This window comes from Cricetulus griseus, chromosome 5 (assembly GCF_003668045.3).
Source record: "Cricetulus griseus strain 17A/GY chromosome 5, alternate assembly CriGri-PICRH-1.0, whole genome shotgun sequence".
In the NCBI taxonomy this organism is placed as follows: Eukaryota; Metazoa; Chordata; class Mammalia; order Rodentia; family Cricetidae; genus Cricetulus; species Cricetulus griseus.
In genome coordinates, this window is record NC_048598.1 from 131,282,641 (window position 1) to 131,295,652 (window position 13,012).

Here is a 13,012-nt window from a genome sequence, read left to right on the forward strand (position 1 = left end):
GTAATCTCTCCAGCATTTCTCTTTTTGCTCAGGATTGTTTGGGTTATCCTGGTTTCTTTGTGGTTCCATATTAATTTCAGCATAGTTTTTTTTCCAATTTCTTCCAAGAATGAGATGGGGATTTTAATTGTGATTGCACTTAATCTGTAATAGCTTTTGGTAAAATGAACATTTTTCTCAATGAATTGGTTAATTCTACCAATCCATGAATGTAAGATGCCTTTCTATTTTTCGTCTTTATCTTCTCTTTCTTCAGAGGTTTAAAGTTTTCATTGTATAAATCCTGCATTTCCTTAGTTAGGTTTATTTCTAGATAGTTTATTTTTCTTGAAGCTATTGTGAATGGGAGTGTGCCCATGGTCTCTTCTCTGTTATGTGTTGCTGCTGTTGTGCAGAAAAGCTATTGATATGTGCAGGTTGATTCTGTATCCTGCCACTTTGCTAAGTTTGTTTACCATTTCTAGTAATTTTCTGGTAGAATTTTTGTAATCTTTAATGTATAGTATCATGTCATCTGCAAGTGGGGATGGTTTGACTTCTTTCCCTATTTTTAACCCTTTAATTTCTGTTGCAAATGTCATGGCATACAGGTCTGTTGAGAGAAGACTCAGACACTTTTAAGAATGAACTTAGCCTTTTGCAGCTGCGGGGCTCTTTAGCTTTGATGGACAGAAGGGTCAAAACTCCCGTGCTGATTAGTAGTGGGATCGCGCCTGTGAATAGCCACCAGGTTGTCTGTTGTTCTTTTGTTTAAGCTGTAGCTGCTAATATAGAAAGGAACAACGAATAAGCAATCCACGTGGAGTTTATTTACCAGAGAGGGGGGAAAGGGGGGATGGGCAGTCAACCAACCCTAGGGGAGCCGAGAGAAAGAGAGAGAGGGGTGTGGGGCAGGACCTTTTAAAGGGAAGGTTGCATATGCGCAGTAGGGCAAAGATCGAAAGGCATGGCGGGTGAGTGAGTACCCGCTTGTTAGGGGGCGGGGTTAGGGTCATCCAGGTGTTTTGTTCTTACAATCCCGGCTGTTGTTTATTATAAAAGTTAGAGAATTGGGCGTGGCAGGTTAGGGAAGTAGGGGCGAAGATGTCTTAAGGCTGCTTCCTGCTGGCCTGGGGCGTTGATCGTCTTTGGGGGGTTGGGGGTGCTGCCACGTCCTGGAGTTGATTGTTGTTTCATTGTAGTCCGGGCCACTCTGGTGCCTTTTAGTCCTGGCAAGATGTTTGTAGAATAGAGGACAAGGTTAAGTTTAGGAAAAAAAATTTTTTCTTAGGTCCTGTCATTTGACGGGAAGATTGTAAGATGAGGGAGGGGTTCCCGAGGAGTCCCAAGATGAGGGAAGGGAAATTGGGACTGGGGAAGGGTTGGATATTACCTGGAGTGAATCTGACCTGTTTGGATCTGATTCGGCTCCCTGGAACTTATAAGAGTCCTTAAAGTTTGGGAAAACAAGGATTAGACATATTAAATCATATCTAGGTGGTATGAAATCTTTCTGGTTACCTTTAACCAGAAGGCACAAACACTTGGTGATCCTTGTATCTTTAGATCCATGGCTTTTAGGCTGGCATTCCTGTAACAACAGCTAAGTAAATTATTGTGAGATACTTCGGAAATTAATGAGCAGAGTGTAATTAGAAGCAGGAAAGTTTAAATCAGCCTTATAAAAATTGAGCCTTATTCTTCTGAAATAGGAGGTAAAGTGGATGATTTCAGTGTCCTCTGAAACCTAAGGGAACAGGGTCCTGTTGTAGAAACTGTGTATGAAGGGTGAGTCTCAGGTGGAGAAGTAAAGGGCTTGAGGTGGGATAAGTGAATCCAGTGGGGAAGGCCCTCAAGCTTAGCTGCTGTTGGAGTGACAAGAATTACTTTGAAAGGGCCCTTCCACTTAGGAGACAGGGGGGAGGGGCTCTGGTCTGGAGGAGAAAGAAGTACTTGATCCCCTATGTTAATTGGAGAGGTACATGGGGTGGCACATGGCCGAGGTAGAGAGTGGTCAGCAAATTCCCAAAGGAGGGAACGGAGATGATGAAGTAAAGGTGTAAGCAAGCGGTCAGGGAGAGGCGAGGGTTTAGGTGAGAGGCCAGGTGTTAGAGCCGGCCGCCCGTACATGAGTTCAAAGGGTGAGATGAAAAGTGGTTGTTTAGGGAGAGCCCTAAGCCTGAAAAGGGCCAGAGGCAGAAGCTTTACCCAGTCAAGGTGAAGTTCCTGTGACATTTTAACCAGAACAGTCTTTAAAGAACGGTTAGTTCTCTCCACCTTCCCTGAGGACTGGGGGTGGTATGGAATATGAAAATGCCAAGGAATATTGAGAGCTTTAGACAGGGTTTGAGAGATCTGAGAGGTAAACTCAGGACCATTGTCTGACTGAAGAGAGGCTGGAATCCCAAACCGGGGGATAATTTCCCTGAGAAGGATGTTAGAGACAGTCTGAGCTTTCTTGTTAGTAGTAGGAAACGCTTCTACCCACCCTGAGAAAGTATCCACTAGTACCAGGAGGTATTTAACTCACCTGACTGTGGGCATGTGGGTGAAGTCAAGTTGCCAGTCAGTCCCTGGGAGAGAGCCCCTAGCCTGGTGGGTGGGAAAAGGGGAGTTACGATACTTGGAATTAGGGTTTGACATCTGACAGGTTTTACAGGAGGCAGTGATAGTTTTTAAGAAATTTAAGTCCTCAGAAGTAGGTTTGAGGTGAGCCTTGACAAACAGAGAAAGAGCCTTACTGTTAGGGTGGAAAAGCTGGTGTAAGACAGAATTTGTCTCATGTCAGGAGGTGGCTGTGAGGATGTGGGTTGTAGTGTATGAACTCCCTGTGGTGGGTGAGGTAGATCTGGGCCTCGGAGGGCTGCAGCCCTAGCTGCTCTATCAGCCCGATTATTGCCCCTAGAGATAACGGAGCTGTCAGTCTGGTGTGACCGACAGTGAATAATTCCTATAGCTTTGGGGAGGTGAGAGGCCCTTAGCATAGCCATAATATAATCTGAGTTAGTTATGGATCCTCCTCTTGTAGTAAGTAGCCCACGTTCCTTCCAAATAGCTGCGTGGGACAGGAGGATATGAAAAGCATATTTAGAGTCTGTGTAAACATTTAGAGAGTGTCCCTGTGCCAATTGAAAGGCACGGGTGAGGGCTATTAATTCAGCCTGTTGGTTAGTAGTGTGGGCAGGAAGTGCCCGTGCTTCCACCACCCTGGTGTCTGACACTATGCCATAGCCCGCTTTACGGGTCCCCTCATGTAAAAAGGAGCTGCCATCTGTGTACCAGGTATAGGTGGCCTGAGGTAGTGTGCCCTCCTGTATGTGTGAAGGGTGGGGCAATAGTTCCTCTAAGGTTTCAATGCAGGAATGAGTTGGAGAATAGGAGATTTGAGATATTAAGGGGTGGGCAAGATTGGAAAGTAAGTGTGGCATCTTCTATTAATGCCACCTGGAGGGAAAAAACTCGGGAAGGAGGTAGAGTTTGTAAGCCTCTGTAGGTTAGGAGATGGGACAGGTTGTGATGAGAGAAGACAGTGATGGGTGACCCAAAGGTTAGTTTCTTTGACTCACGGATAAGAAGCTCAGCAGCTGCTAAAGCACGTATGCAGGATGCCCATCCTTGGGTGGTTAGGTCTAGCTTCTTCGACAGATAAGCTACAGGTGCAAAGGAAGGTCCTAGCTGGTGACCTAGAACTCCAAGGGCAAATCCTTCTTTTTCTGTTACATAGAGGGAGAAAGGACGAGTTAAATCTGGTAGATGAAGAGCAGGGGCTTTTAGGAGAGCCTGTTTAAGTCTCTGAAAAGGCTTAGTAACAGGGTTAAGGAGGGGTTCATGGGGAGGTCCGAGAGCTGCCTCATAAAGGGGGCGGGCAAGGAGGGAGTAAGAGGGGATCCAGGTACGTAAGAAGCCAGCTATTCCCAGAAATGATAAAATCTCCTCTTTAGTAGAAGGAACTGCAAGAGACCCGATTAAGTTTTTCCTGTCTACAGTAATAGCTTTGTGGGTTGGGGTAATGGTTAGTCCCAAATAGGTAACCTGAGTAGTAGACAATTGAACCTTAGAAGGTGAGACTCTGTAACCCCTGCTAGACAGGAAATTTAGGAGGGTGGAAGTGTCAGTCCGGCTAACTTCCAAGGAGGGGCTACAAAGTAAAATATCATCTACATACTGCATGAACTTGGATTTAGGGAAAGACAGAGAGAGCAGGTCAGAAGCCAGGGCCTGACCAAAAAGGTGTGGGCTGTCCCGGAAACCCTGAGGTAGGACAGTCCAGGTGAGCTGAGTGGAGACATGAGTATCTGGATCAGTCCAGGTGAAAGCAAAGATATTTTGAGACCGGGTGTGGAGGGGTATAGAGAAAAAGGCATCCTTAAGGTCTAAAACTGAGAAGTGAGATGTCCCCGGGGGGATAGTAGAGAGGAGTGTGTAAGGGTTAGGAACCACAGGATGGAGGGGCACTACCGAAGAGTTAATTAGCCGGAGGTCCTGAACCAGACGAAAAGTCCCATTAGGTTTTTTTACTGCCAGTATAGGGGTGTTAAAGGGGGAGGAGGTAAGACGAAGTAGCTTTTTCCTTAGGAGGTCAGAGATAATAGGTTTAAGTCCCTTAAGGCTTTGGAGTGGGAGTGGGTACTGAACTTGAGCGACGTACTTAGAGGGATCCTGTAACTGAATGACAATGGGGGGATGGTGTCTAGCCACAGAAGGGTTCTGGGTGTCCCAGACCTTGGGGTCTACCTGAGAGGCTGGTAAAGGAAGTGACGTACTGGACCCCGTAGGTTGAGTAGCTAGAAGGAGGAGGAGGGGAGCAGCAGGCGAGTCTGGAGTTAGGCGAATGTGGGGAGCAAAGGAAATAGACGCTCCCACTTTAGCTAGGAGGTCCCTCCCTAGTAAAGGTACCGGACAAGTCGGTATAACCAAAAACGAATGAGTAAGGGGAATCCCCCTAAAAATACAGCTAAGCGGTGGAGTCTGCTGAGGTAAGTAAGGCTGTCCTCCTACCCCGACAATAGGAAGACGAGAAGGAGAGGTAGGTCCCCAAAACTCCTTTAGGACTGAGTATGTGGCACCGGTGTCCAAAAGGAAAGAGATAGACTGCCCTGATACTTTAATGTCCACCCGGGGCTCCCTTTCAGAGATGATGGTGGTCGGGTCAAGGGAGCCAGGGTCCCGTCATTCATAGTCCTCATCTACAGCCAGAGCTAAGAGATCGACTGGAAGGCCGCCTGTGTTTGATGTCCTCTTGTCACCTGGGACACGGGGACAGTCCACTGACCAATGGCCTACTTCCTGGCATCTAGGACATGGCTTTCGTGGTGCTCGGGGGTTCGGGCAACCCCGGGCCCAGTGCCCTTTCTGACCACACTTGAAGCATGGACGCTGCGGTACTCTGGCCCCGGAGGGCAAGGGATCCCGGGCGGATGCTGAGGCCGGTCGGACGGCTTCAGCTAGCATCTGGTATCTGTTCTTAAGGGTCTGGCCATCTCTCCCATGGTACACCTTAAACGCCACTCTTAGGGCCTCATCCTGTGGAGTTAGGGGTCCTTTCTCCAAATTTTTAAGTTTAGCCCTAATGTCGGGGCAGCTCTGAGCGAAAAAGTATGTCATGAGAAGTTGTCTTCCCTCTAGCGTCTCAGGGTCTAAGTTAGTATACTGTAAAAAGGCCTGTTTAAGACGCTGTAGGAATTGGGAAGGATTCTCTGATTTGTCCTGAACTATATCTAGGAGCTTATCATAATTTATGGGCTTTAGGGCAGCCTTACGGAGACCAGACATTAAACAGGTTACGAATTGGTCTCTAGCCAGGATACCATCCGGGGTGTTATAATCCCAGTGGGGTTCCTTTTCCGGAACAGCATCATTCCCAGTAGGGTGAGTTGGCTGAGTCTGATGTATCTCATCTGCACATGCCCTCGCATAATTCCAAACTCGCTCGCGCTCCTCATGTAGTAAGTTATTACTTAAAATCATGAAGACATCATGAAAAGTAAGGCTATAAGACTGTGCAATATACTGAAATTCCTTTATAAAGGCAGTGGGGTTAGAAGTATAAGATCCTAATCTGTGCTGAATCTGAGAGAGCTCTGATAGTGGGAAGGGAACGTGAACTCTAACCACGCCGTCCACACCAGCTACCTCACGCAAGGGGAGGATGGTGGCCGGATCAGCTTTAGTAGCCCTGGATCCGGTCCTAGAACGGGTAATAGGTGGGGTGAAGGTAGGAGCCAAGAGTGGTTGTTTAGAAGCAGCTGAGTCAGAGGAAGCCAGAGCGGGGATGGTTGAGACAGAAGAGAGAGAAGGTTCAAGGATCTTAGTAGAAGCTTTAGAAGGCGCAGCTGAAGGGTGAAGGCGAACCGGTGGAGGTTCATCAGCTGGATCCAAGTCTATAAGATTTAATTCAGGCTTAGATTCCATAGCCAGAAGAATTGGGGATGAGGAGGGAGAGAGAGAGTGTTTAGCAGATAGATAGAAAAAAGCCTGTACATAAGGTAACTCCTTCCATTTTCCGGTTTGCTGACAGAAGTTAGATAAATCCCGCAAAACCTCGGGGTCTAATGTCCCGTTTGGGGGCCAGTGAGACTGGTTCTCTAAGGAATACCTAGGCCATTTTTTAGTACTGAGATATGTGAGTCTAGATGCCTTAATTAACGGCATTAGGTTGAAGGGTTTTAAGTTCTCTAAAAGACATCCCAGTGGTGTGGATGGGCTTATTTCCTTAGTTGGCTTATTTCCCATGGGTGAAAAAGTTAAAAACCGGTAAAAGCCCCTCTCCGGATGCTCGTCAGCCCGGGAGGGTACCGAGGGGCCTTAGCCCGATAGACCCTGGGTCTGAACAGGGACTCAGCTGTCCCGAAGAAGAAAAAGAAAACAGAAAATCCCACAGTCCCGCAGCGCAGCGACTAACCGCCAAGGGAGCAAGTAGCTACTGATGGGACCACCCTTAGGAAGTAAGCCAAGAGGGATTGTCGGTGAAGGGGGTCGACTGTAACCGTGAAGGTCGTGGCCGGGTGCTCCCCCGCCTCCAAGAACACCAGAGGGGTGCCGGACGATCAACGGTCAGTCCCTCGGGTTCAGGGAGACGTTTACGCTGACTGAAAGGGGTAGCCTTACCAAATTGGGTCCGGTGTTGTATGCAGAATCCAGCAAACCGGTGATCTGGAATGTGGATTGTTTATCTGCATGATAAGGATGCCCTTGACCGAACACGTACCCGCCAGCGGGTTGTGGAGGGGGTATCAAGGGCAGAGCCCTCCCACGTCCAGGGCGCCAAAATGTTGTTCTTTTGTTTAAGCTGTAGCTGCTAATATAGAAAGGAACAACGAATAAGCAATCCACGTGGAGTTTATTTACCAGAGAGGGGGGAAAGGGGGGGATGGGCAGTCAGCCAACCCTAGGGGAGCCGAGAGAAAGAGAGAGAGGGGTGTGGGGCAGGACCTTTTAAAGGGAAGGTTGCATATGCACAGTAAGGCAAAGGTCGAAAGGCATGGCGGGTGAGTGAGTACCCGCTTGTTAGGGAGCGGGGTTAGGGTCATCCAGGTGTTTTGTTCTTACATTGTCCACAAGGACGCGGCAAGATCGAGCAATCTCTTCAACACAGTTTAATCGGGAACTTCTTTGCTTTACAGTGTAATGGTGGCCCCGGGTAGAGGGAGACAGGGCCTGATAATAGTCTACATCTACCAATACCTAACCCTACATGGTGCACCAGGATTGGTTGTCTCCAAGCAGAATTAAGAGGATACATGACCTTTACGAAATTAGGAGTTGTTTACCACAGAGAGCACTCACCGTCGGGCTGACAGAGGGCAGAAACCAGCGCCATCTTTTGGGCGCGGTATTTTGCAGCTCCCTACACAGAAGGACTTTCCCTATGCCCAGGGAATTTTTATTTTTCTCAATATTTACACTTTAGCCAGTTGATCACCATATGCTCAGAACAACTTGAATGAGGCTTTCAAAAATACAATGCCAAGTGCAAAGTCTCTCTTTATCAGGTACCACAGTTTTTTGTTTCCTAACCAAGTTTTGCATAGGCTTTTGTATCCTTGGGAAACTCCTAAACAAGGTATACATAGGGAGACAAAAGGTATCCCTCCCCTCAACAACGGATGGATTATGGCTAGATGCTAACTCTCTGGAGCTAGGCTAGGTATGACCCAGTGGGGGTTGGTGCTAGCTGTTAGCATTCTGCTACAGATTTCCCTCTCTTTTATACAAAAATCAATTATTTTGAATGTTATGCAGCCTCACAGTATATACAGTTTTTCTATCTGCCTTACGATCCTATGTAAGTAGACCAACACACATTTTAAAGCTAAAAAAGCTACTATTGCTAAGACAAGAGCAACACCTGCTAGAAAAAAAAATCTATTAAAGTAATTCATCAGGTTGAATGATGCTATGGTATCAGCAAGACTTTCCATAGCATCCATTCCTGTCAAATCGGGCAACTTTTTTTTTTTTCAAAAGGTTCTTAGATTTCTTTCTGTAAATCATAAACCATTTGAGAAGAATTGGGGTGACCATAGAACCCTGGGCTGACCAGGGTACTCCCTGAGTGCATGCTGCCAAGTGACAGGGGGCAGGACAGCATAATGCCTGAGTTCTTACAATTCTTCCTCATTTATGCCTATCATTTGAACATTTGGTTTTCTTTGTTGTGTTCCACATGTTCCTTTTCTTTGTTTTTGTTGTTGTTGTTTGATTGATTTTGTTTTTCATATTTCTTGCTCATTTGGTCTAGACTCTACCTTATATTCAAGATCTGACATGGTGTTGTCTTCTGCTTGATTCATTCCATTGTAAGGCCTTCCTTTGAGTTTTCTAGTTAAACTATTGGGTTTTTCAATCCCTTCTTTATTTCAGCTTGAGTCTTCTTCAGTGTTTCTATCTCTGATTGAATTCTGTTCTCAAATTTTGGGTTGTCTTTGACATTTCCTGATGGGGAATGTTCTTCTGTGTATATGTTTATCTTATTGATTGATGAACAAAACACTGTTTGCCAGTAGGGCAGCAAGATAGGTGGTACTAGGGTATGAGGAGGATTCCAGGAAGTGTAGGTAGAGTGGAGTCATCATGTGATCCCAGGAAGTGACATAGCTGGGCAGAAACTGCTACTAACCATAGAGGTATGGAGGTCTGAACAGACAAGCAGGAAATGACGTAGCTGGGCAGAATCAGTATATAAACAGGGACAAACAGGAAATCGCTCTCCTCTCTTCTCTGCGGAGATGTAGCAGGCAAAGGAGTTGCGGGTCTGGCATTCCCAGTAAACCAAGACCATGTGGAAATACTTAGATTGATAGAAATGAATTAATAATTGAGCCAGAGCTAGTCAATAAGAAACCATAGACAAAACTCAACATTTTTATAATTAATATAGTGTCTGTGTATTTTATTTGGGGCAGAGAAGGGCGGCAGGACCTAGCTGGGCCAAGAAAGCTCACGCTACAATTTCTATCATCTTTATGTTTGTATTTTCTTGGACATCACTCAGGCATTTATCCTCCTTAAATTCTTTCTCCTAATCCTTGTCAAGTAGTGCCACTCCTTAACAAGCAAGCATTCAAATACACAAATCTATGTGAACATTTATATTCAAGCCATCACACCTGAATGCACCTATATATACCCACTTACGACGATCTCCACTGCCTGATTAAGACTATAGCCATCACTTTCAGTAGGGATCTTCCTCCATTTTTGTCTTTTTCCACAAAGACATCAGAGTCCTTTTTACAAAGCATGGGTTACTTAAGCTACTCCTCTGTTCTAAAGCTTCCTTCCCAGATCCCTTCAGAATAAAATACGAAATCCTGCCTGCCCTACAACACCCGACATGTTCTAATTACCACGCCCCACCCCCACAGTCAGGTCATCCTCTCACCTCAACAATATAAGCCTATCTCTTGCCTCGGGATCTTATCCCTTCACGAAGTCTTTTACGTCTGTATGTGGGTGGCTCCTTCTCAGCACCCAAGTCTTTCATGGGGCATCCTAAACCACTAGTCACTAACAGCATTCTTGTTCTCAGGGTCTTAATATCCTTACCCAGTTTACATTCTTTAGACTATATAAGACGATCTGAAATACAGTATAATTTTTGTATGTCAATTCTATTCTGATCACTCACTAGATTTAATTTCCATAGGAGTAAGGATTTGACATATTTTGTGTCCATAATACCTAGAACAAATCTTACACAGTGCAAGTGTTCAATAATTTTTTTCTCAAATACATGAATAAACAAATGGTATATTAATTAATTAATACAATAGAGTAAAAATATAGAGTAATACATAACGAAAAATAGGTTTACAGAGATAGGTCCAAAGAATTGAAGATGTCATAAATAAGTGTGGATTTGTGGAAAAATGTGTTCTAACATTCATGGGTTTTGTTTCCTATGTTCATAAGGTTGTTTTTTCGTAATCACAAGGAAAGGCTAAATGCTACATGCACTAACCAGAAGAATATATTCTTGACTAAGATACAGCAGGTAGGGTGACAGAAATGACTTACCTGATAATTACATCTGTTTTTTTAGTTAATATAATGAATATACAATAAATGTTGAACATTTCCAAAGCAGGCTTTTCATAGACCACTATGATAATTCACAGAAACTACTTCCAACAGCTGAGCTCCTACCCGAGTTCTAAGAGTATGAAACAGCAAAGATCATCTGTGTGAAATGAATCTCATCTAGTTTTGGTTACTTTTCCTGTGGGTAGATGGCTTTATGTCAGGAATAAGTATGTTTAATGGACATGTAAATTACTTAGGGTAACACAACCATCATGCTATTGTGTGTTATCTGCAAAGCATGACAATCATTCTACATTTATTACATCAATGTTATAAAAAGTATTTGAGTTGTATTTATCACCAGGTGAATGCTGTAGATATTTTATTTTGCTTTCTTTTAAATCTAGTTTTCCTTGTCTTTTGAATTTTTCCTAAGTTTTCTTTTCTTTTAATTTTTTTAGAATTTTACACCCAAATTCACTCTTATGGAAATTCAATCCAGACATTTTCTAAACTTAAGTAAAAAGAAATTGTATAAATAAGTAACCATGAATGTAAAGAAAGATTTAGCCATGAGATACTCAATGTAACATTCATTGGGGTAGTAAAAATTAGGGAGTGGGTATCGGTATTACTTAGTATTAACTGAGTAATAGTATTGCTCACAATACATTATTGAATGCCAAGTGCTATACTATAGAACAGTGTATATCATAGGGTCCATTCATTTATGTGTATACACAAATACCTGAGATGTTTCTTATTACTGGCATTGAAGGAGAAATGTCTTTGGTCCCTCTTCCCTACCCCCATATACTAACACTGGGTCCCACAGTCCACCCTTCGCATCAGTACCCTCTTCTTGCAGCTTCTCTTTCTGTCTCGTTCCAAATCAGCAAAAGTATAAAATTTATCCTTTCAATGAGTTTTAGAAGCAAATTTAACAACACTGATTACTCCATGAGCTACTGCAAAAATTTTTTAGTGGATGTGGGGTAGATCTCCCACTTCAACATTCCCCACGTCTATCTCCATTGGCCCCTGGCTACCACAATTTTACTTTCTGCTTCTATATATCCAACAATTTTTATGTTCCATATATAAATGCGATTATTTATCTGCCTATGCTTAGATTGTTTTACTTAACACAGTGTCCCAGTTCATGTTCTTACAAACAACAGGATTTCCTCCTGCTTAAAGACTGAATAGTGTTTTATCATGCTTGCACGCTAATGGTCATTATCATTCCATTGAGAGACACTTAGGCTTGGCTGCTTTACCTTGGCTAATGTGAACAGTTTTTGTGGCAAACATTTCTTTGACCTGATAATATGTTACTAACCTAGCCTGCTGATTATAAAATTCCATACATATACAGAACAGTAAATAAATGTGCATATAACTAAGGTCTATTCTCCCACATTCTGTATTTCTACAGTATTTACAATACCTTACAATACCTTACAGATTGGGACATAGAAAACTCACAGTTTGCTTTTTAGGACCTTCTGGCCTTTCTTATTTTTCAAATATATCCAATCTGTATTGGGTTGAAGGAACAGGTTCATCAGGCTCATACTATTCTGGGGGATTGGAGGATGCAGAAGGTTCATTTTACTTACCACGAAGCAAGAATGGTCAGAGAATCAAGTGAGGGCTTCTATGAGATGATGTTTTCTTTGCCCTACTGCACCTTATATTCTTGGAAAGGGACACAAAATGGTTGCTTCATGATCAAAGATTGTTTATAATATTCCCTTTCAGCATGAATTATCATTCTATGATTTCATGTCCATGTTGACAACATTTCTGCACATTTGTCATAATTCCCAGAAAAAGCTTCAAAGCATACATTCACATATTTGCTGTAGAATCAAGTCAGTTGCCCTTTGTTCATGATCTGCTATGTTATGATCTGCAGTGTATGAGGGACTATCAATTGACACTGCTCACCACAAGACCATTATCTCCAAAGGAAGCCCCAATAAATTCCTTTAATTCTATCTCTTTCTCTCTCCCTTTTTTCTAGGTTGTGGAAAAACTACAGAAAGCCCAATTAGAGAACAGAGATCTCCGAGAGAGACTACTTGAACTCGTGAACCAATATAAGATAGTCGCGGAGGATGAAAATAAAGCGTCTGTGGAAAAACAGAAGATCTATGATGAGTATGTGTTTACTCAGCTTGCCACAGCTACAGGTGCCTGCCTTGCTGTCCAAGTGGTGATGTGCCCATCTAAACTCATCTTAGTTTTCAACTCTGTTGACATGATACTCTTAATTCAATCATCAAGAGGCACACTTCTAATCTGCCTCTACAGTGCTAAGAAATGCTTTTCTCATCTAGATCATCTCAAATCCATAAAACTTAAATGCATTATTAATACTTGTAAATCAGACTTGGAAAACAATAATTACTGTGTGAGACTCTCCAGTGAGTTATACTATCTACCTTTATTAAACACTGACTCAGCACATGTGTTCCCTTTCTTGGTCAGGAGTTTGGTTACC

General features: G+C 43.6%; 1 protein-coding gene across 1 annotated transcript in view; it reads left to right on the forward strand.

The window, feature by feature from the left end:
- Ccdc175 (coiled-coil domain containing 175) overlaps positions 1-13,012 on the forward strand; it is a 70,074-nt gene that overhangs the window by 25,835 nt on the left and 31,227 nt on the right. Inside the window, exons 8-9 of the mRNA XM_027418663.2 lie at positions 10,393-10,474; positions 12,533-12,669. Coding sequence (XP_027274464.1) covers positions 10,393-10,474; positions 12,533-12,669 — 219 coding nt within the window. The remainder of the gene's footprint in view (positions 1-10,392; positions 10,475-12,532; positions 12,670-13,012) is intronic.